The 22,570-nt window shown below is 45.5% G+C and overlaps 1 protein-coding gene and 1 pseudogene across 1 annotated transcript; one reads left to right on the plus strand and one right to left on the minus strand.

Annotated features, from left to right (window-relative positions):
- Window positions 1-15,338: 15,338 nt before the first annotated feature.
- On the minus strand, window positions 15,339-16,879 carry LOC125514127 (uncharacterized). The gene has a single exon (XM_048679429.2). It carries the CDS (start codon window positions 16,746-16,748, stop codon window positions 15,603-15,605), a length of 1,146 nt encoding a protein of 381 aa, XP_048535386.2. The 5' UTR covers window positions 16,749-16,879; the 3' UTR covers window positions 15,339-15,602.
- Window positions 16,880-17,037: 158 nt separating this feature from the next.
- LOC147967493 (uncharacterized) lies at window positions 17,038-19,585 on the plus strand (annotated as a pseudogene).
- Window positions 19,586-22,570: the final 2,985 nt, after the last annotated feature.

The raw sequence follows: 22,570 nt of genomic DNA on the forward strand, positions 1-22,570 counted from the left end.
TAAGGGAAGAGTCCCAATGGTGGAAGGCACCTCTAGGTGCCTTGGGGGGGAGGGAAACCACCCCTTGGCTGCCGCACCTAGGAGATTGGATCTCCTAGGCTGGCGCACCACCCCCCTTGGCCCTCCTATATATAGTGGGGGAGAGGAGGGACTTCATACACCAGCCCCTGGCGCCTCCTTCTCTCCCCGTTACGTCTCTCTCTCGTAGTATAGGCGAAGCCCTGCTACTGTGACGCCCTGCATCCACCACCACGCCGTCGTGCTGCTGGATCTTCATCAACCTCTCCTTCCCCTTGCTGGATCAAGAAGGAGGAGACGTCTCCCGTCCCGTACGTGTGTTGAACGCGGAGGTGCCGTCCGTTCGACGCTTGGTCATCAGTGATTTGGATCACGTCGTGTTCGACTACATCATCCCCGTTCTTTGAACGCTTCCGCTCGCGATCTACAAAGGTATGTAGATGCATCCGATGACTCGTTGCTAGATGAACTCCTAGATGGATCTTGGTGAAACGAGTAGGAAATTTTTTGTTTTCTGCAACGTTCTCCAACAGTGGCATCATGAGCTAGGTCTATGCGTAGTTCTTCTTGCGCGAGTAGAACACAAGTTGTTGTGGGCGTAGATTTGTCAACTTTCTTGCCGCTACTAGTATTATCTTGCTTCAGCGGTATTGTGGGATGAAGCGGCCCGGACCAACCTTACACGTACGCTTACGTGAGACTGGTTCCACCGACTAACATGCACTAGTTGCATAAGGTGGCTGGCGGGTGTCTGTCTCTCCCACTTTAGTTGGAGCGGATTCGATGAACAGGGTCCTTATGAAGGGTAAATAGAAGTTGACAAATCACGTTGTGGCTTTAACGTAGGTAAGAAGACGTTCTTGCTAGAACCCTAATTCAGCCACGTAAAACTTGCAACAACAATTAGAGGACGTCTAACTTGTTTTTGCAGCAAGTGGTTTGTGATATGATATGGCCAAAGTTGTGATGAATGATGAATGATCTATATGCGATGTATGAGATGTTCATGCTATTGTAATAGGAATCATGACTTGCATGTCGATGAGTATGACAACCGGCAGGAGCCATAGGAGTTGTCTTTATTTTTTTGTATGACCTGCGTGTCATTGAGAAACGCCATGTAAATTACTTTACTTTATTGCTAAACGCGTTAGCCATAGTAGTAGAAGTAATAGTTGGCGAGCAACTTCATGGAGACACGATGATGGAGATCATGATGATGGAGATCATGGTGTCAAGCCGGTGACAGGATGATCATGGAGCCCCAAGATGGAGATCAAAGGAGCTATGTGATATTGGCCATATCATGTCACGTTTATTATTTGATTGCATGTGATGTTTATCATGTTTTGCATCTTGTTTACTTAGAACGACGGTAGTAAATAAGATGATCCCTCATACTAATTTCAAGAAGTGTTCCCCCTAACTGTGCACTGTTGCGACAGTTCGCTGTTTCAAAACACCACGTGATGATCGGGTGTTTTATTCAGACGTTCACATACAACGGGTGTAAGACAGATTTACACATGCAAACACTTAGGTTGACTTGACGAGCCTAGCATGTACAGACATGGCCTCGAAACACAGAAGACCGAAAGGTCGAGCATGAGTCGTATAGAAGATACGATCAACATGAAGATGTTCACCGATGTTGACTAGTCCGTCTCACGTGATGATCGGACACGGCCTAATTGACTCGGATCATGTTATGCTTAGATGACTAAAAGAGGGATGTCTATCTAAGTGGGAGTTCATTCAATAATTTGATTAGATGAACTTAATTATCATGAACTTAGTCTAAAATATTTTACAATATGTCTTGTAGATCAAATGGCCAACGTAGTCCTCAACTTCAACGCGTTCCTAGAGAAAACCAAGCTGAAAGACGATGGCAGCAACTATACGGACTGGGTCCGGAACCTGAGGATCATCCTCATAGCTGCCAAGAAAGATTATGTCCTACAAGCACCGCTTGGTGACGCACCCGTTCTCCCTGCAGAACAAGATGTTATGAACGCTTGGCAGGCACGTACCGATGACTACTCCCTCGTTCAGTGCGGCATGATTTACAGTTTAGAGCCGGGGCTCCAAAAGCGTTTTGAGAGACACGGAGCATATGAGATGTTCGAAGAGCTGAAAATGGTTTTCCAAGCTCATGCCCGGGTCGAGAGATATCAAGTCTCTGACAAGTTCTTCAGCTGTAAGATGGAGGAAAACAGTTCTGTCAGTGAGCACATACTCACTATGTCTGGGTTGCATAACCGCTTGACTCAGCTGGGAGTTAATCTCCCGGATGATGCGGTCATTGACAGAATCCTCCAGTCGCTTCCACCAAGCTACAAGAGCTTTGTGATGAACTTCAATATGCAGGGGATGGAAAAGACCATTCCTGAAGTATTTGCTATGCTGAAATCAGCAGAGGTAGAAGTCAAGAAGGAACATCAAGTGTTGATGGTCAATAAAACCACTAAGTTCAAGAAGGGCAAGGGTAAAAAGAACTTCAAGAAGGACGGCAAGGAAGTTGCCGCGCCCGGCAAGCAAGCTGCCGGGAAGAAGCCAAAGAATGGACCCAAGCCCGAGACTGAGTGCTTTTATTGCAAGGGAAGCGGTCACTGGAAGCGGAACTGCCCTAAATACTTAGCAGACAAGAAGGCCGGCAAAACAAAAGGTATATGTGATATACATGTAATTGATGTGTACCTTACTAGTGTCCGTAGTAGCTCCTGGGTATTTGATACCGGTGCAGTTGCTCACATTTGTAACTCAAAGCAGGGGCTGCGGAATAAGCGGAAACTGGCAAAGGACGAGGTGACGATGCGCGTTGGGAATGGTTCCAAGGTCAATGTGATCGCCGTCGGCACGCTACCTCTATATTTACCTTCGGGATTAGTTTTAAACCTTAATAATTGTTATTTAGTGCCAGCTTTGAGCATGAACATTGTATCGGGATCTCGTTTAATTCGAGATGGCTACTCATTTAAATCCGAGAATAATGATTGTTCTATTTATATGAGAGATATGTTTTATGGTCATGCTCCTATGGTGAATGGTTTATTCTTTATGAATCTCGAACGTAATACTACACATGTTCATAATGTGAGTACCAAAAGATGTAAGGTTGATAATGATAGTCCCACATACTTGTGGCACTGCCACCTTGGTCACATAGGTGTCAAACGCATGAAGAAGCTCCATGCAGATGGACTTTTAGAGTCTCTTGATTATGAATCGTTTGACACGTGCGAACCATGCCTCATGGGTAAGATGACCAAGACTCCGTTCTCAGGAACAATGGAGCGAGCAACCAACTTATTGGAAATCATACATACTGATGTATGCGGTCCAATGAGTGTTGAGGCTCGCGGTGGCTATCGTTATGTTCTCACGCTCACTGATGATTTAAGTAGATATGGGTATATCTACTTAATGAAACACAAGTCTGAAACCTTTGAAAAGTTCAAGGAATTTCAGAGTGAGGTTGAAAATCAACGTGACAGGAAAATCAAGTTTCTACGATCAGATCGTGGAGGAGAATACTTGAGTCACGAATTTGGCACACACTTAAGAAAATGTGGAATAGTTTCACAACTCACGCCGCCTGGAACACCTCAGCGTAACGGTGTGTCCGAACGTCGTAATCGCACTCTATTAGATATGGTGCGATCTATGATGTCTCTTACCGATTTACCGCTATCTTTTTGGGGCTATGCTTTAGAGACTGCCGCATTCACTTTAAATAGGGCTCCGTCGAAATCCGTTGAGACAACACCGTATGAATTATGGTTTGGGAAGAAACCTAAACTGTCGTTTCTAAAAGTTTGGGGATGCGATGCTTATGTCAAGAAACTTCAACCTGAAAAGCTCGAACCCAAGTCGGAAAAATGCGTCTTCATAGGATACCCTAAAGAAACAATTGGGTATACCTTCTACCTCAGATCCGAAGGCAAGATCTTTGTTGCCAAGAATGGATCCTTTCTAGAGAAAGAGTTTCTCTCGAAAGAAGTAAGTGGGAGGAAAGTAGAACTTGATGAAGTATTACCTCTTGAACCGGGAAATGGCGCAACTCAAGAAAATGTTCCTGAGGTGCCAGCATCGACTAGAGAGGAAGTTAATGATAATGATCAAGATACTTCTGATCAAGCTTCTACTGAAATTCGAAGGTCCACAAGGACACGTTCCGCACCAGAGTGGTACGGCAACCCTGTCTTGGAAATCATGTTGTTAGACAACAGTGAACCTTTGAACTATGAAGAAGCGATGGCGGGCCCGGATTCCGACAAATGGCTAGAAGCCATGAAATCCGAGATAGGATCCATGTATGAAAACGAAGTATGGACTTTGACTGACTTGCCCGTTGAACGGCGAGCCATAGAAAATAAATGGATCTTTAAGAAGAAGACAGACGCGGATGGTAATGTGACCATCTATAAAGCTCGGCTTGTCGCTAAGGGTTATCGACAAGTTCAAGGGGTTGACTACGATGAGACTTTCTCACCGGTGGCGAAGCTAAAGTCCGTCCGAATCATGTTAGCAATTGCCGCATTCTACGATTATGAGATATGGCAAATGGACGTCAAAACGGCATTCCTTAATGGTTTCCTTAAGGAAGAATTGTATATGATGCAGCCGGAAGGTTTTGTCAATCCTAAGAATGCTGACAAGGTGTGCAAGCTCCAACGCTCGATTTATGGGCTGGTGCAAGCATCTCGGAGTTGGAACATTCGCTTTGATGAGATGATCAAAGCGTTTGGTTTTACGCAGACTTATGGAGAAGCTTGCGTTTATAAGAAAGTGAGTGGGAGCTCTGTAGCATTTCTCATACTATATGTAGATGACATACTTTTGATGGGAAATGATATAGAACTCTTGGACAGCATTAAGGCCTACTTGAATAAAAGTTTTTCAATGAAGGACCTTGGCGAAGCTGCTTATATATTAGGCATCAAGATCTATAGAGATAGATCAAGACGCCTCTTAGGTCTTTCACAAAGCACATACCTTGATAAGATATTGAAGAAGTTCAATATGGATCAGTCTAAGAAGGGGTTCTTGCCTGTGTTACAAGGTGTGAAATTGAGCTCTGCTCAATGTCCGACCACGGCAGAAGATATAGAAGGGATGAGTGTCATCCCCTATGCCTCAGCCATAGGTTATATTATGTATGCCATGCTGTGTACCAGACCTGATGTAAACCTTGTTGTAAGTTTGATAGGAAGGTACCAAAGTAATCCCGGCAAGGAACACTGGACAGCGGTCAAGAATATCCTGAAGTACCTGAAAAGGACTAAGGAAATGTTTCTCGTTTATGGAGGTGACGAAGAGCTCGTCGTAAAGGGTTACGTCGACGCTAGCTTCGACACAGATCTGGATGACTCTAAGTCACAAACCAGATACGTGTATATTTTGAATGGTGGGGCAGTAAGCTGGTGCATTTGCAAGCAGAGCGTCGTGGCGGGATCTACATGTGAAGCGGAGTACATGGCAGCCTCGAAGGCAGCGCATGAAGCAATTTGGGTGAAGGAGTTCATCACCGACCTAGGAGTCATACCCAATGCGTCGGGGCCGATCAAGCTCTTCTGTGACAACACTGGAGCTATTGCTCTTGCCAAGGAGCCCAGGTTTCACAAGAAGACAAGGCACATCAAGCGTCGCTTCAACTCCATTCGTGAAAATGTTCAAGATGGAGACATAGAGATTTGTAAAGTACATACGGACCTGAATGTAGCGGATCCGTTGACTAAACCTCTCCCTAGAGCAAAACATGATCAACACCAGGATTCCATGGGTGTTCGATTCATCACAATGTAACTAGATTATTGACTCTAGTGCAAGTAGGAGACTGTTGGAAATATGCCCTAGAGGCAATAATAAAAGCATTATTATTATATTTCCTTATTCATGATAATTGTCTTTATTCATGCTATAATTGTGTTATCCGGAAATCGTAATACATGTGTGAATAACAGACACCAACATGTCCCTAGTAAGCCTCTAGTTGACTAGCTCGTTGATCAACAGATAGTCATGGTTTCCTGACTATGGACATTGGATGTCATTGATAACGAGATCACATCATTAGGAGAATGATGTGATGGACAAGACCCAATCCTAAACATAGCACAAGATCGTATAGTTCGTTTTGCTAGAGTTTTTCCAATGTCAAGTATCTTTTCCTTAGACCATGAGATCGTGTAACTCCCGGATACCGTAGGAGTGCTTTGGGTATACCAAACGTCACAACGTAACTGGGTGACTATAAAGGTAGACTATGGGTATCTCCGAAAGTGTCTGTTGGGTTGACATGGATCAAGACTGGGATTTGTCACTCCGTATGACGGAGAGGTATCACTGGGCCCACTCGGTAATGCATCATCATAATGAGCTCAACGTGACCAAGTGTCTGGTTACGGGATCATGCATTACGGTACGATTAAAGTGACTTGCCGGTAACGAGATTGAACGAGGTATTGGGATACCGACGATCGAATCTCGGGCAAGTAACATATCGATTGACAAAGGGGATTGCATACGGGGTTGATTGAATCCTCGACATCGTGGTTCATCCGATGAGATCATCATGGAGCATGTGGGAGCCAACATGGGTATCCAGATCCCGCTGTTGGTTATTGACCGGAGAGTCGTCTCGGTCATGTCTGCTTGTCTCCCGAACCCGTAGGGTCTACACACTTAAGGTTCGGTGACGCTAGGGTTGTGAAGATATGTATATGCAGTAACCCGAATGTTGTTCGGAGTTCCGTATGAGATCCCGGACGTCACAGGGAGTTCCAGAATGGTCCGGAGGTAAAGAATTATATATAGGAAGTGCTGTTTCGGCCATCGGGACAAGTTTCGGGGTTATCGGTATTGTACCGGGACCACCGGAGGGGTCCCGGGGGCCCACCGGGTGGGGCCACCTGTCCCGGGGGGGCCACATGGGCTGTAGGGGGTGCGCCTTGGCCTAGATGGGCCAAGGGAACCAGCCCCAAAAGTCCATGCGCCTAGGGTTCCACTTAAGGGAAGAGTCCCAATGGTGGAAGGCACCTCTAGGTGCCTTGGGGGGGAGGGAAACCACCCCTTGGCTGCCGCACCTAGGAGATTGGATCTCCTAGGCTGGCGCACCACCCCCCTTGGCCCTCCTATATATAGTGGGGGAGAGGAGGGACTTCATACACCAGCCCTTGGCGCCTCCTTCTCTCCCCGTTACGTCTCTCTCTCGTAGTATAGGCGAAGCCCTGGTACTGTGACGCCCTGCATCCACCACCACGCCGTCGTGCTGCTGGATCTTCATCAATCTCTCCTTCCCCTTGCTGGATCAAGAAGGAGGAGACGTCTCCCGTCCCGTACGTGTGTTGAACGCGGAGGTGCCGTCCGTTCGACGCTTGGTCATCGGTGATTTGGATCACGTCGTGTTCGACTACATCATCCCCATTCTTTGAACGCTTCCGCTCGCGATCTACAAAGGTATGTAGATGCATCCGATGACTCGTTGCTAGATGAACTCCTAGATGGATCTTGGTGAAACGAGTAGGAAAATTTTTGTTTTCTGCAACGTTCTCCAACATTTAGTGCCCATCCTTTAATGCCGGTTATGGAACCAGCACTAAAGGCCCTTACGAACCGGCGCTAAAGCTCCGTTTTCTACTAGTGGCTACTATCTATTGGCACCATGTCTGACATTTGCTGTCTTTTTGCACATCAGGTTTCTGTGTTTTGTGTTTTTGTGCTATATAACAGAGAGTATGCAGTTATGTGTTTGTAGTTCTTAGGGGGTGAGGGGGGCTGCAATGGGGGCTTGTGAGCTGGATGCACAATTGTCAGCAGTGACAAGCTTAGATTGGGGATGTGAAGAGGTGCATATGCATGATACATTCCAAATCACGGGCAGATACCTTGATTTGTTACAAGTGTGAGTAATCTCATTTGAATATATTGCGATCCATTCCATAGATTTGTACTCACTTTATTGTTCGGCATAATTGAATTGTCTGTGTCCAAAATGCATATGATTTTATTTTGTACGCTCACACTAGATGCCACCACACAATTACCACTTATAATAACCGGTTCTTTTAGAATTATAAATGGAAGTACATACTGATTTTAGCTTCTAGGCAAATGTTTGTAGATTCCCCTTCAATCTGAATCACATGAAGTGGAGAGTTCACCAGAGTCCGTGGAAGAAATCTACATGCCATCATGAGGAAAGAGGGAACAACCCGATATGCGACACCGAAGAGTGTAAATTGCAGTTCTATTTTCTTCTTCAAACATGTCTTTTTTTGGGACCAATTTATGTTGTATACTGAAATCATGTTGTTCTAAGAAGTATCAACCTAGAATTAGTTTGTCCAATGACTCGATATGTTTAACAATGGGAGTTTGGAGGATTAGTTAGTAGATTTAAGCCCAGTGACTCAATATGATTAAAATGGGGGGTTGGAAGATTAATTAGTAGATTTAGTGTTCATCGTTTACAACCTATAGAGACTGAATGAATCAAACAATATATTATTATTTTATGCGGCAATGTGACCACTATGTTGTTCAATTTATCTAAATTTTTTTCTCAGACGTGCGTTGCACGTGCAAGCTTACTAGAAGTTGTGCAAGTGTCGATCAGCTATATGCAGCTCTGTTCTATTTCATTAATGTGACCTCGTATAATAGCTTCTCAATCACGTGACCACAGGTAGTTTGACCCTCTTACTCTTAAAACAGCGATGCTACAGCTACGGACAGTTTTTCACGCATTCAAGGATACGGACGGGAGTGTTGTCACCTGGTTGGGTGGAGAGGGGCCCCACCCCTGGATTTCAGGGTGTAGGAGTGAATTAGGAGATGCCAGATACGTTTGTAAGATTGTTTCCGTAAGCTCTGTCTGTAAGTCTATCATTTTCGCTCCTAAAAAATGCATACTTCTCCACTGGCTAAAGACGTTCACTAGAGGTCCAGTCCAGGCAACACAATGGTGACACCAGTTTATGTGAAATCAATGTTTACTATGTCCCTGTTTATCCCTTAATATTGCGAGTTTCTTTTGTCCAAACATAGCATTTAGATATTACCGACAATCACATCATACAGTTTAGCTCACATTCATCATTTGACCCTTTCTCCGTGGATGGTTCATTTTTGGGGGCTGATGGGTCAGCGGCTGCGGGCATGGTTCTCCGGGACAGCGAAGGTTTGGTTATTTTTGCGGCTTACCGTTTTATTTTCCACTGCAATGATCCTTTGGAAGCAGAACTACATGCGATCATGCAAGGTATGGCCTTGGCTATCTAGCACTCCAACCGGCCAGTGGTCTTGCAGTCGGATTTTTCGGAAGCTCTGTCCAGTTTGTCAAATGATGCTCTGGTTCGTTCGGCGTATGGCCAGTTAGTGTTAGAGATTAAGGAGTTGATGAGTGAGAGGGAGTTTGTACCTCAGAAAATTAGACGTAGTCAAAATAGAGTTGCCGATCGGTTGGCCACCTATAGCCGGTCCGAACGAACTACAGCAGTGTGGTTGGGCTCGGTTCCACCTTGTATCGAGGACTTGTGGCCTCTTGACTGTAACTCTAGGAATTTGCAATAAAACTCCCTTTTACCCCGCAAAAAAAAGATATTATTGCAGATCAGAAGCTATATATGCAAAGAAAAAAATACATTTCCATAATATATAAACTGTAATAGTGAAGTGCATCATCTCAAATGCCTCATTCCCTAATTTCTACTACATGGGATCTTACCTATTTTACGGATAACATATAGATGAATATTATCATAGATAATATTCTCCTAAGCGAACCAGAAGCCCCATTTGGTGTGGCTCATGTGTATATGCCTTAGCTATAAGTTAGGGCGGCACATGGAGCACAATTAACACACCGTGTATTAGTATTATAGATGAAAGGAGAGGTTTGATAAGGAACATGCATCTTAATTAACCATTTCCACTGAAATGAGGGCACATGATTAGTATTGGCAGACTGGCATGCATCCACATGTATTGCTACTTCCTCATATCATGATGAAGAGAAAATTGCATGCTGAATAGCTTTCTTTTCTAGATCGTAGATACAATACAATTTGTGCTTAAATTATTGATGTTGCTTTGCCATTCTAAATACTCCTTCCGTCCGGAAATACTTGTCATCAAAATGGATAAAAGGAGATGTATCTAGACGTATTTTAGTTCTAGATACATCCCTTTTCATCCATTTTGATGACAAGTATTTTCGGCCGGAGGGAGTATCTTATAAAGTGTAATCTCAAAGCTAATATTATATCTCGCAATGCCTACAACTGCGATCATGTAACACTACTTTCCTTCAGTGAAATCATTAGTATACTATAACTCTTTTGTTTCACAAAATTATTTGTTCAGAGTTGTGTTCTTCAAACTATTCGCCAAATAATAATTGGCACTCAATCAACATCTTCGCTCCACTCGATATTCCATTTTTTAACCAAATGAGCAGCAAAAATTCAACGGGCTCCGCTACGGGAGCGGCGTGGTGCTGCGCTTTTTTGGCACTAGTTAGTATTAGATGAAAGGGGAGGTTTTTGATAAGGAAAAATGCATCTTAACCATTTCCACTGAAATGAGGTCACATGATTAGTATTAGAAGACTAGCATGTATCCACATGTATTTCTGCCAGAGACATATAATAAGTATATTCCGCTAACACACATAAACCATGCATTCAGCTGAGCAAAGACTTGTAAAGATACACAGAAGTGAACAAAAACTAAAGGTCGTCTCATAAAATATGCAGTTGCACATTATCTATACTACGGGAAATATTATTTCAGCATTATAGATGAATCTCAAATCTCAATTTGAATTGACAGCACAATATCTCTTACATGATTGAAATAGTAGTTACTAGCTAGGAGAGCCAGAAAAATGAGAAGCACATAGAAATCAAACAGCGAGTATGTACGTGTATATATCGGAAATTCACTTTGGCACATGGGAGCATATGATCCTGTCATCGGAAAAACATGTCAAAATGTCAAAAAAAAATCCAAACAAAAATTTGATGCATACATCTCAATATTCTATGTGCGCACGCCAAATTTTGTGGAAAACCAGCATTTTCTATGGCTTGTGTAAAGAAGACAAAGAAATTTCGCGTGAAAAGCCCTTTTTAATACTGAATTTTGTCTTCTTCACATGTGATACAAAAATTGACAGTTTTTCGCGAAACGACTTTGTGAGTACGTATATCGTCGAGATGTATGAGCGAAACATTTTGTCAGAATTTTGTGACATTTTAAAATAGTTTAAAACACATTTTAAAAACCAGGAGCATATGCTCCCGGGTGCCAAAAGTCTAAAGAGTTACTCCTATCAATTTCATAGATGAAATGAGCTTGAAAAACCGTCGTCAGGTTAAATACATACAACAAATTCGATATGGAACTTCCAATTTCCCATAGGCTTATTGCAACGACAACAATGACACATAGTCGTCAGGTTAAGTCGTCAGGTTAAGTATATAGCAGTCTAAAGAGTTACTCCTATCAATATCATAGATGAAATGAGCTTGAAAAATTGATCATGTGTCATGCAGCGCACACAGAGTTCTCGACCTTGTTAGGGAGGACATAGCTGTTTGGAGAGCTGTTGGCTGTGTTAGCGACTTTTGTGCATCTGCTTAGCTTGCTTCCATTTCGCCTTCTGTTTCTCTCATTTTCTTTCGGGGCCTTCGCTTCGTTTGGTTTTCAGTTCTAGTTCACCTAGACTGCTAACCGCGTTGTATCTCTACCTTCCCTTTTGCTTCTAATAAAATTCGGCCAAGGGCCCTTCGATGAAATGAGCTTGAAAACAGTCGTCTCAGGTTAAGTGCATACAACAAATTGGATATGGAACTTCCAATTTCCCATAGGCTTATTGCAACGACAACAATGACACAACAACATAGCATTTAAATATTACCAACCAGCACATCATACAGTTTAGCTCACATTCATCCTTGGACCCTTTCTCTTACTTTGATATTATTGCAGATCAGAAGCTATATATGCAAAGAAAAAAATACACTTCTGTATAATATATAAACTGTAATAGTGAATTGGATCATCTCAGATGCCTTATTCCCTAATTTCTACTCCATGGGATCTTACCTATTTTACGGATAACACATAGATGAATATATGCCTTCAGCTGAGCAAAGACTTGCAAAGATACCAAGAAGTGATCAAAGGTCGTCTCATACAATCTGTGCTACTTGCTGTATACCTGAACACACATAAAATATGCAGTTACACATTATCTACTACAGGAATTAAATATTATTTCAGCATTATAGATGAATATCAAATATATATAGCAGTCTAAAGAGTTACTCGTATCAATTTCGTAGATGAAGTGAGCTTGAAAAACAGTCGTCAGGTTAAGTACATACAACAAATTCAATATGGAACTTCCAATTACCCATAGGCTTATTGCAACGACAACAATGAGACAACAACATATATATATATATATATTTATAGATGAAATGAGTTCGAAAACAATCTTCACAGGGTTCTGTAATCTGACATGTTTGGTGCAAAGCAGAAACAGGTTGGCCATGATCACAAAGGCACTAATTCTGAACCTTGCTATCTCTTGGCAGGCCATATTAGAAAGAGAGAATCCAACCCCATTGCGCCGTGGAAGATGTTGTCTCCCGGGAAAATGCTAGTCCTCTGTTTAGCTAAGTTCACGGTGGTATCCTGTCTGCACAACGTACAAAAGACAATGCCACCGGTGGTTGTAGGAAGAAGAAGATTTTGGCACACCTAAGGAATTAGATGTAGTTTTTTCTTTAAGGGTGAATTTGTAAGACTTGTGATACTTAACATATGGCCTTAGGCCTTTTCACAAAAAAATACGATATTATTTTCTACATGAAAGTTTTATGTCATCTAAATCGGATATTCTTCACTTGCGCCAGATTTAGCCATGCAGGCGGATGCATCTGCATGGTCCGCGTATATTCGCCGGGCTGCCAAGATAAATTATAATTTAGTCTGCTTTAAATAGTGTGTGCTTGAATAATCGCGATGCGGACGGATGCATACGACCCTAGTCAGATTGTTGTGGTTGTGGACACTTATATAAAAAAAATCATTCATGTCCAAGGGAGCAAAATGTACAAAGGATTGTGAGCCGACAAGTGCAAATCACCACAGTTCTGGAGTTTCAAATGAAATATTGCAACATTGCCCTACTGACCAAGAACCATCTGTTTCTCGAACTCATGCCAGATATTCTATGTGGGACGACTCTAGTTGGGATAGAAAACATTATTAGCTTCAAAAAATGATTACTGTACACATCTTTGCCTCGCTTCTTTTGTGAGAATGTACACATCATTGTCTAATTTAAATCTACAAGAAATGACTCTATTTTAAATCCGTGAATATCTTGGTGAAAATGCATGAAAAGAAAATTAACTTAAAATCATTGTCTTAATATAGATTGAATGTAATTTAGAGACTAACAAGCCGTGTCTCTTGCAGCGAGTCCACGGGAGATTAGGGTTTTTTGACCTCCCGCCGATGCCGACGCCGGTCCGCCTCATCTCTAGTGGACTTAGAGCCATGGAGGCCCTTGCCAGCGGGAGGGTTGATGTTCTATCTTTAGGCATTTCTTTGAGATCAATTCTGGTTTATGTCCTAGTCAAGAAGGCGTCGTGGCGACGGCTCTCTGAAGATGAAATAAGGTACTCCCCACCTAGGTCCCGTCCTGGTGATGCATCTATCATCGGCGGAGGGTGTGTGGAGTTGTGTCTCCGACGAATCTCGTGGGATTCGGTCGTTATTGGTTTTCCATGGATCTCCATCGATCCAGTCTTCGTTCGTGTGTCTAAATGTTGGATCCTTCTGATCTACCATTCTCTTCATTGCGGGTGGTTGATATTCTGGTGCGCTGACCTCGTTGGTTCTTAGCATGATGCCTTCCGACTGTCTACTACAAGTTCTGCTTGGCTCCGGTGAAGGGGGGCGATGACAGCGGCATGCCTTCGGCTCGCTCCAGTGCTTGTAGTCGTCGCTAGGTGGTCTACAGACTTAGATGTAATTTTTATTATTTATAGTGTCCCTTGTACTTTCATGATATATAATGAATAGATCGGAAGTTTTCTCGCAAAAAAGTAATTAAAATAGATTGAATGTAATTCGGAAGAAAGCTTTTAACTCGTGAACCCTTGATAGCCAAAAAAATGTGCATTTAAACAACTGGAAGAAACATGAAAGTATAGAATCAGTAAGTGAAAACATAAGCAGTGCTAACTCAAGATTCCCGGATGCAAGGAACTGGCATAGCATCCATGGACAACATTACTTAGTTATGACCCTAGATATGGCTCAGCATTTTTAGCATACTTATCACCAATAAAGGAAAGGAAAGGAGAAAATGCTCCACAACAACACAAGGCTGAGTGCAATCCAATCCTAGTTTATCTCTTGAACGTGAAGAACTTAATGTGACCTCATATAATAGCTTCTCAATCGCGTGACCACAGGTAGTTTGATCCTCTTACTCCTAAAAATGCATATTTCTCCACTGGCTAAAGAGGTTCACTCGAGGTCTAGTCCAGGCAACACGGTGGTGACAACAGTTTATGTGGAATCAATGTTTATCATGTCCCTGTTTATCCCTTAATATTGCGAGTTTCTTTTGTCCAAACATACATTTAAATATTACCGGCCAGCACATCATACAGTTTAGCTCACATTCATCCTTGGACCCTTTCTCTTACTTTGATATTATTGCAGATCAGAAGCTATATATGCAAAGAAAAAAATACACTTCCGTATAATGTATAAACTGTAATAGTGAATTGGATCATCTCAGATGCCTTATTCCCTAATTTCTACTCCATGGGATCTTACCTATTTTACGGATAACACATAGATGAATATATGCCTCCAGCTGAGCAAAGACTTGCAAAGATACCAAGAAGTGAACAAAGGTCGTCTCATACAATCTGTGCTACTTGCTGTATACCTGAACACACATAAAATATGCAGTTGCACATTATCTACTACAGGAATTAAATATTATTTCAGCATTATAGATGAATATCAAATCTCAATTTGAATTGACAGCAAAATATCTCTTACATGATTGAAATCAAACAAGTACGTATATATATAGGTATATAGCAGTCTAAAGAGTTACTCGTATCAATTTCGTAGATGAAGTGAGCTTGAAAAACAGTCGTCAGGTTAAGTACATACAACAAATTGGATATGGAACTTCCAATTTCCAATAGGCTTATTGCAACGACAACAATGACACAACAACATATATTTTATAGATGAAATGAGTTCGAAAACAATCTTCAAATCAAGTACAAACAGCCAATTTCTGGGCATGGATCTTCCAATTTCCCATAACCCCATTACAGCAATGACGACGACGATGGCAGCGATAACAGCAACATTATAGTAGACACCGGCCGGCTCTAATTATACTGATGGAAAACTGAGATCGGAACTACTAGCGATGGAAATCTAGTCCATCAAGTCAAGTCTCAGACTGAACCTGCTGATCGAAATGAATCTTGATGATGTCTCAAACTGCATGAACCTGCTGTCCGAGGTCAATGAAGGTACCAAATGCAGGGCGAGCTGTCCGAGGGAGGCGAGCATGGCAGGCAGCGCTTGATTTCCTGACGGGAGCAATCCCACGCGCCAGTGTCCACGCAGGGATACACTTTCTGCTGAAGGACGCTGAGCGGACCCCTAGGGTAGACGTCGTCGAGGAAGTAGATGTAGCCCGGGCTGCCGGCGTGCCCGGTGTCGAATGCCTTGGAGCAGCTGCGGCCGACGAAGAGCAGCCGCCCGCTCATCGGGTAGGAGCGCCAGGAAGCCGACCGTCCGTCCTGTTCCTTGTGTAGGCTGAAGACCTCGAAGCGCAACGTGGCGCCGCCTCTCGCCGGCGCGACGAACCTCTTCACCATCAGCAGATCGGCGCCGGAGGCGGAGGGCAAGAGGTAGCGGGAGACGGCCTCCCCGGGTGCCGTCGGGGTCGTCGTGGTCATCTGGTGGTGACCATGTCCATGGGACTTGTAGACGAGATGTCGAATAGTAAGAGAGGCGGCGTCTCCATCGTTGATCTCCGGCTTGTAGCACACGAGATTCTCCGCGGGGGTGATGGCCCAGAACCATCCGTCATGGTATGTCAGGTCCTGGGCGTTGTGCGGAACGACAATCCCCATCGGCGGTTGCGACCAGCAGTCCATGCCCGGGCGCCAGAACGCCAAGGTGGTCGGGCCTGACGTTAGGGCAGCGACGACGCAGGCGCCAGACGATGGCGGGGCGGACATGGCGGCGACGCGGATTACTATTGGGCACTTGAGGACGATGGGGTACAGGGGGATGCGCACGCGGCCCGGAAGGGGAACGCGCTCGCCGGGCCGGAGGTTGAGCAGGGCGTGGGCGCGCCAGTCGTGTTGCGCGGCCACGAACCAGCCGCCGGGAAAGGAGCCGCAGAAACGCGCCCCGTGGACCTCGCCGGGGATGGACGGGCGCGGATGGTCTAAGCCTCCGAAGATGCGGTAGCAGGAGATGCCGGCGGTGGAGGGCGTGAGGAGCCAGGGGAGCGTGGGCGGGTCATCCAGCGCAACGCGGCGCCAGTGCTTGCAGGCGGCGGAGGCCCTGACGCGGTCGGCGAGGCATGCGATTAGGAGGAAGATACGGCTGAGGAGGTCCTGGTGAAGGCTTGACCAGTCCGCCGCCGCCGCCATGGCAGGCCCGGGTTTCTAGGGTTAGATGTTTTGTTTGGACAATTTGACTAGAAATGGGGATGCAGATGAGACTATGAGTGAAGGGGAATGCCTTTATATAGATTCAATTTTAACCTGGCGGCTGGGACAATCCCGAGACACAAAACTAAGCCCTAGCAGTTTGGTCCCTGGAAATCCCTTTTATTACACCCATTTCCTAATTAGAAGGATTTTTGCAAGCTATCTCAAAATATGGGAAAGCCAAACACATTGTGGCTGCTTTGCATACATAAGTTAATACATAGCCAGAGAAGAACAGCAGTAATACTCTTCTCTCTAGATTCTCATGAGTTAAAAATTAAAACTCCGTCATAGTACGTTCTCTATCATCTTCTACAGTTCCCCCCTTGTCTCATGTGATGTACTCCCTCGTTCCAAATTACTCGTCGCAGAAATGGATGTATCTAAAACTAAAATACATCTAGATACATCCATACCTACGACAAGTAATTCGGAACGGAGGGATTAGCTTGTAAATGATGATATAGGTAGCTAAGGGTTGAAACACTTAGCTAGCAGATTTGAGGTTCATGAAAATTAAGCAAAAAAACATGAAGATACACAGGAGCAGAAAGCTCCATGTTAGCTTGGGTAAAAACATGCAACGGATTCGGATTGTGTACGGACTAGCTCTGGCGACCGTTGTGGCCATCTGAGCGCGCCGCCGGCTCCTGCTTGCGGCTCCTCCCTGGCCGCCGCTGACATGGGCGTTGGGATGGCTGCTGGGGATGCGCCGGAGCTGGCCGCCGCCGGGGGTCGCGGGCCGACCCTCTGCATCGCGCGCTCGTCGGCGTCGTGGGCCGGTTTGGCTGAGGAGGTTGAAGGGGAGGGTCCGGTCAAGCTCCCGGTGATGCTTGCGCCGCCGCAATAGGGAGACTTCTGGGCGGCGGCGCGCCCTGGTCGTCGGCGTGGCAGGTCGTCGTCGCGTCGGGACAGCCTGTGTGGCCCGTCGTCGCCGCGTCGTCTGGTCGATGCGGTCCGTCTCGCCTCCGCCATGGCTTGGCCTGCCGCGCTGCCCGGATCATCCCCCGCGGTAGCACCCGGTGCCTTGGCCGTTGATGCGCTGCGCGCGGGTGCTGCCAGCGCCGGACCCGGTGTGGCTGCCCGACAGCTGCCTGCCTTGCCGGCAGCGCGCGTGCCATGGTCGGGCCCCGAGCGGGCGGCGCGGTTGCGTGGGCCGTCTGACGCCTATGCCGTGGCTGGGCCGGCTAGCACCCTCGTGGGCCGCACGCGAATGGGCTGGGGGGCTTCTTGGCCCATGAGGTGGCTGAGGCCGCTCGGCGGGCCCATGAGGTGGTGGACTCTGTCAACCGCGCTCGGGGCCTGGCCCATGCTGATCCCGCCCGTTGGATTTGGATCCAACAGGGCGGATCCGACCCGCGCACGGGGTGGCCTGCGACCCGTGGGGAAGTTGCCAATGGGGTAGGGTTTCGCGTTTGCTGCACCGTTCCCCTATCGCGCCGCCGCCGTGTTCTTCGCCCCTGATCCCGCCTCCTCTGCTCGACTCTCCCTCCTGCTCCACTGATCGCTCTCATCCGCGCTCGTACCTGGAAGCCTTGATGGCTCGCGAGGAAGGGGATGGCCAGGGCGGCCGAAGCGGCCCCTGCCCGCTAGCTCCTCATCTCGCCCCGCCGCGGGTTCGGGTGCCTTGTCTTGCCTCGACCCGGGGAGGCCGGCTGTCCGGCGCGCTTGTCGGAGACCTATGCGGGGACCTCACTGCACCGACCGCCGCCCCCTAGGGACCCGACTAGAGACCCGCGGCTCTCGCTCTCAGGCTCTCCGAGCGATGCTCGGCGCCGCGAGGAGGAGCGACGGAGGCGGGATGACCTGGACCGCGAAGACTCCCTTCGGCGGAGCTGGTGGCTCGCCCGCCGCCGGTGGGTCGGGACCGAGACGTCCCGGCTCCTCGGGTGCCGGCCGCTCGCGATTCTGCCACCCGGCCCTTGGAGGGTGATTGGCGTCACCGTGGGTCGGGTTCGAGTGACTCCGGCGCGCCTCGCGGGGCTTCGTCCGAGCATGGCGAGCGACGGGCTAATGAGGCCCGTGTGTCCCGTGCCTACGACATCGCTCATTGGGACGGCCGCTGTACACCTCGTGATGTCGATCCCGAACGGAGGCGGGGGGACCCCCGGCCGGAGCGGTTCTCTCCCCCGCATCGGTCCCCTGACTCCCCGGGTGCTGCGACCCAGAACAAGAAGAAGAAGCACAAGAACAAAAAGGCCATGGAGGTTGCCGCTAGTCCCGCCCCGTCGGGAGTTTCGGAGAAGGAGATTTCGGTGGCTTTGTCGGCCGTTGGCCCCCGCGCCAGCCGTCCCCGTACGACGCGGCGGTGTGGCGCCTCCAGAGGCCTCGCCAACAGATGAACTTTCAGGACGTTTGGACGTGCGAGCAGGCGCAGGCTGTCGCCCCTCCGCCGTGGCTAATAACTGATGCTGACCATCAGGAACATCGTCGGCGGCAGCGCCGCCTCATCATCGCCGAGGCAGACGAGCGAGCCATGGCGGAGTGGTGCCAGCGCCACCCGGAGGACGTCGCCAACGAGAATGCCTTCTGGGCGGAGAGGAGAGCATGGCGGCGCATGGAACGGGCGGACAGGCGTCATCGGAAGGCACTGGCGATATCGTAGTGCGATCTGGGAGCGGCATCATTCTTCTGTAGCGACGATGAGAAGTGGGAAGACGCGTGGCTTATACGTCGGACGACACAAGCGAGGAGGAGGACAACGACTAGGAGTAGTTTCTAGTATCGTTTTTTTACCTGAACTATCTATCCATGCTAGATGAACTATCTATGTATCATTTTTTATCTATGTATCGCTTTTTATTTATGTATCACATTTTTTTAATCTATGTATCACTTTTTTTATCTGTCTTTATTTCTTTTGTATGCATAGCGCAGTTTTTTTTGCAGCGCCTGCTGGACCGGCTCGCGCGCGCTATAATTTGCAACGGCCGCTGGAGCAAGCGCTCCTCACCATCCAAAAACTCGCGAACAGCGCGCTGCAAATGCTTTTTTAGCGCACCACATGTTGCGCAGCTGTTGGAGATGCTCTTAAAAAGAACGATTACTGCACACATCGATGTCTCCTTTAATTGCGAGGGTGTACACACCATTGCCTAATTTAAATATGCGAGAAATAACTATATTTTAATATCCATGAATATCTTAGTGAAAATGCATAAAAGGACAAATGCTTACTATGGTCTCTTGTCCGCCTCTGATATTCTAGGATATTCATATACTGAATGTAATTTAGAAGAGAGCATATCCGAACTCATGACCCTTGACATCCAAATTCAAAAGGTAACTGGGTGTGTTGAAGAGTTAACTTTTTTAGATGATAGAAAGATGGCACGCCTGGGCTCTCCATCTTGCTGCAAGATGCACATACTCAAAAATTACCCAAACCCCCTATTTTTTTTATCTAAACGGCATCTTACAGAAGGACGAAATATTCCACATGCTATGTTGTTTTTGTGTTACCAAAGCATGACATGAGTATGGAGTAAGTCATCCAGAAACTGTTTTATCATGTGAATACACACACTGCAAGTGCAAAATCATGTGACCATCCTATCGCTCGTATTCATTTCCACTTGCAAAAAAAATGGTTAAAACTGCATGAAATGGGTACGGTAAGGGATGTCAACTGCATGAAGAAGGGTGAAAAATTCGTCGACGTCCATTGTATAAATAGTCCCAACAAGATTGTATTCAAGACTTGCGATTAGCAAGTGTGAAATCAGTCTATCGAACCGTTTGGAATATTGGAGGAAGCCAAAAAATGAGCAAACACTAGTGCTGAGAATGCTCCTTATCTAGCTATACTTCATGTTGCTTTCGTCCAATTATCCAGCTCTTGATCAAATTGTTGGAATCCATTGTAGATCCTACCATGTATGGAGCTCTACTTCTCTTCATATCAGATCAATAAAGGTTCGAGAGACCATACCGATAAAGAAGGAAATAGATGTAAGCATATAACTTAAAAATATTCCCTTTTACCGCCCAAATAAGAAAATAAAGATCTCCACAGAATAGGTGTGTCGGGATCCATTTAGAAAATATCTCAGTTTAAATTGTAAGTATGCATGAAAAAAGTGTCTCTACCAGAGAAGAACAGCAGTAATACTCTTCTCTCTAGATTCTCGTGAGTTAAAACTCCGTCATATTACGTTCTCTTTCAAAACTTCTAGGGTTCCCCCCTTGTCTCATCTGATGTAGCTTGTAAATATTGATAGGTACCTAATTAAGAGATGAAATACTTAGCTAGCAGAATTGACGTTCATGAAAAAATTAAGCAAAGAAACATGAAGATACACAGGAGCAGAAAGTTCCATGTTAGCTTGGATAAAAAGTGCGCTTGCTGAATGGTACCAAGAAAAAATCTTTCACCTTGGCTAGAGGAAACTTATTTATTAGGAATTTCTCATATAATATAAGATGAAGGAAGTTCATTAGCTTGATGCCACAAAAATATTCTAATGGTTGGCATGAGCATTGCACATTCACTTAGAACAAGAAAGCAAAGTACATGTTAAAAATATTTACATGGACAAGGCATCAGAAGAGATTAGCCATTGTTGTCAACCACAAGCCTCCTAATCGCAAACTTTCTGGTGCGGAGCACCCCCCATGGATATGTTTGTGGCTTTGAAAAGAATGTTTATACAATGTAAAAAAAAAGGTTTTGCATAGTTTAAGAAAAAAATTGTATCATTCAAATAAATGTGTCAACATGTATTTGAAAAAAAATGTTTAGCACGCATCCAAAATACGTATATTTGAAGAAAAAAATCATTTTTTTGGGGGAAAAAGTTTTGAGTGTGCACAAAAAATCTTTTATATGTATGCCAAAAATGCACAATATGTATGAAAAAAAATAGACATCAAAACATATATCTGAACAATGTTAAATGTGTATAAATGTTCTAGATGTATACAGAAAATATAGACATGTGTTGAAAAACAGAAAAGAAAACCCAAAGAAAACCAGTAAAACTAAAAAAACGAAGTGAAGAAAACCGAAGATAAAAACAAAACCAAAACACCACTGCAAACAATGAAAACCCCAATAAAAACTACAAAGAGAAAAACTTGCGCCACAGCAACAGTACTACATCTCACAACTGGCCGGAAATAGATCTGGCGGAAATGGCCTGCATTCGCAAGGGAAATCAAAACATAATTGGGCCGTTCTGACGAGCACCGCACATGCCACACATAACAAGTTTCGGTTCTTCTAAAAGAAACATAGCAAGTTTCGGTGTTGCCCAAAATAACAAGTTTTGACGTGTGTCAACAAGGGGATCTATCTCACATGATGGAGCGGCACTCAAGTATTCACAGACGTGGGTGTGGGCAGTGCCGTAGTCAGGTTCCTCCTACGCCCGGGCCAACAGTGTATATGTAGTAGCCACTGTAGCTACAGTCAAAGAAGCCACGGCCCTTGCAGCCCCGGGTCTGGCGACGCCCTGGGTGTGGGCATATGCATTTGTTTTAGCTAAGTGTGTGATAAGTATTGATCAAGTCATTAAAGAACTGTCTTATCATCTCTTTTATCATGCAAGAGTATACGCTGCAGAATCATGTGATCATTCTATTTCCATGTTTCGTTTCCTCTTACAAAACAAGAAGGGAAAAATAGACTGAACCTTTCATGAAATGAAGAGTTCAGTGTCAATCACATGAGGAACAGAAGGAATTCCATGATGCCCAACTTATAAATACCCCTGTTCAGATCTAGCTTGTTCAAGACTTATTCGCAGATACCAAATCAATCA

Source organism: Triticum urartu, chromosome 5A (genome assembly GCF_056163025.1).
Source record: "Triticum urartu cultivar PI428250 chromosome 5A, HENAU_Tu73, whole genome shotgun sequence".
Classification (NCBI taxonomy): domain Eukaryota; kingdom Viridiplantae; phylum Streptophyta; class Magnoliopsida; order Poales; family Poaceae; genus Triticum; species Triticum urartu.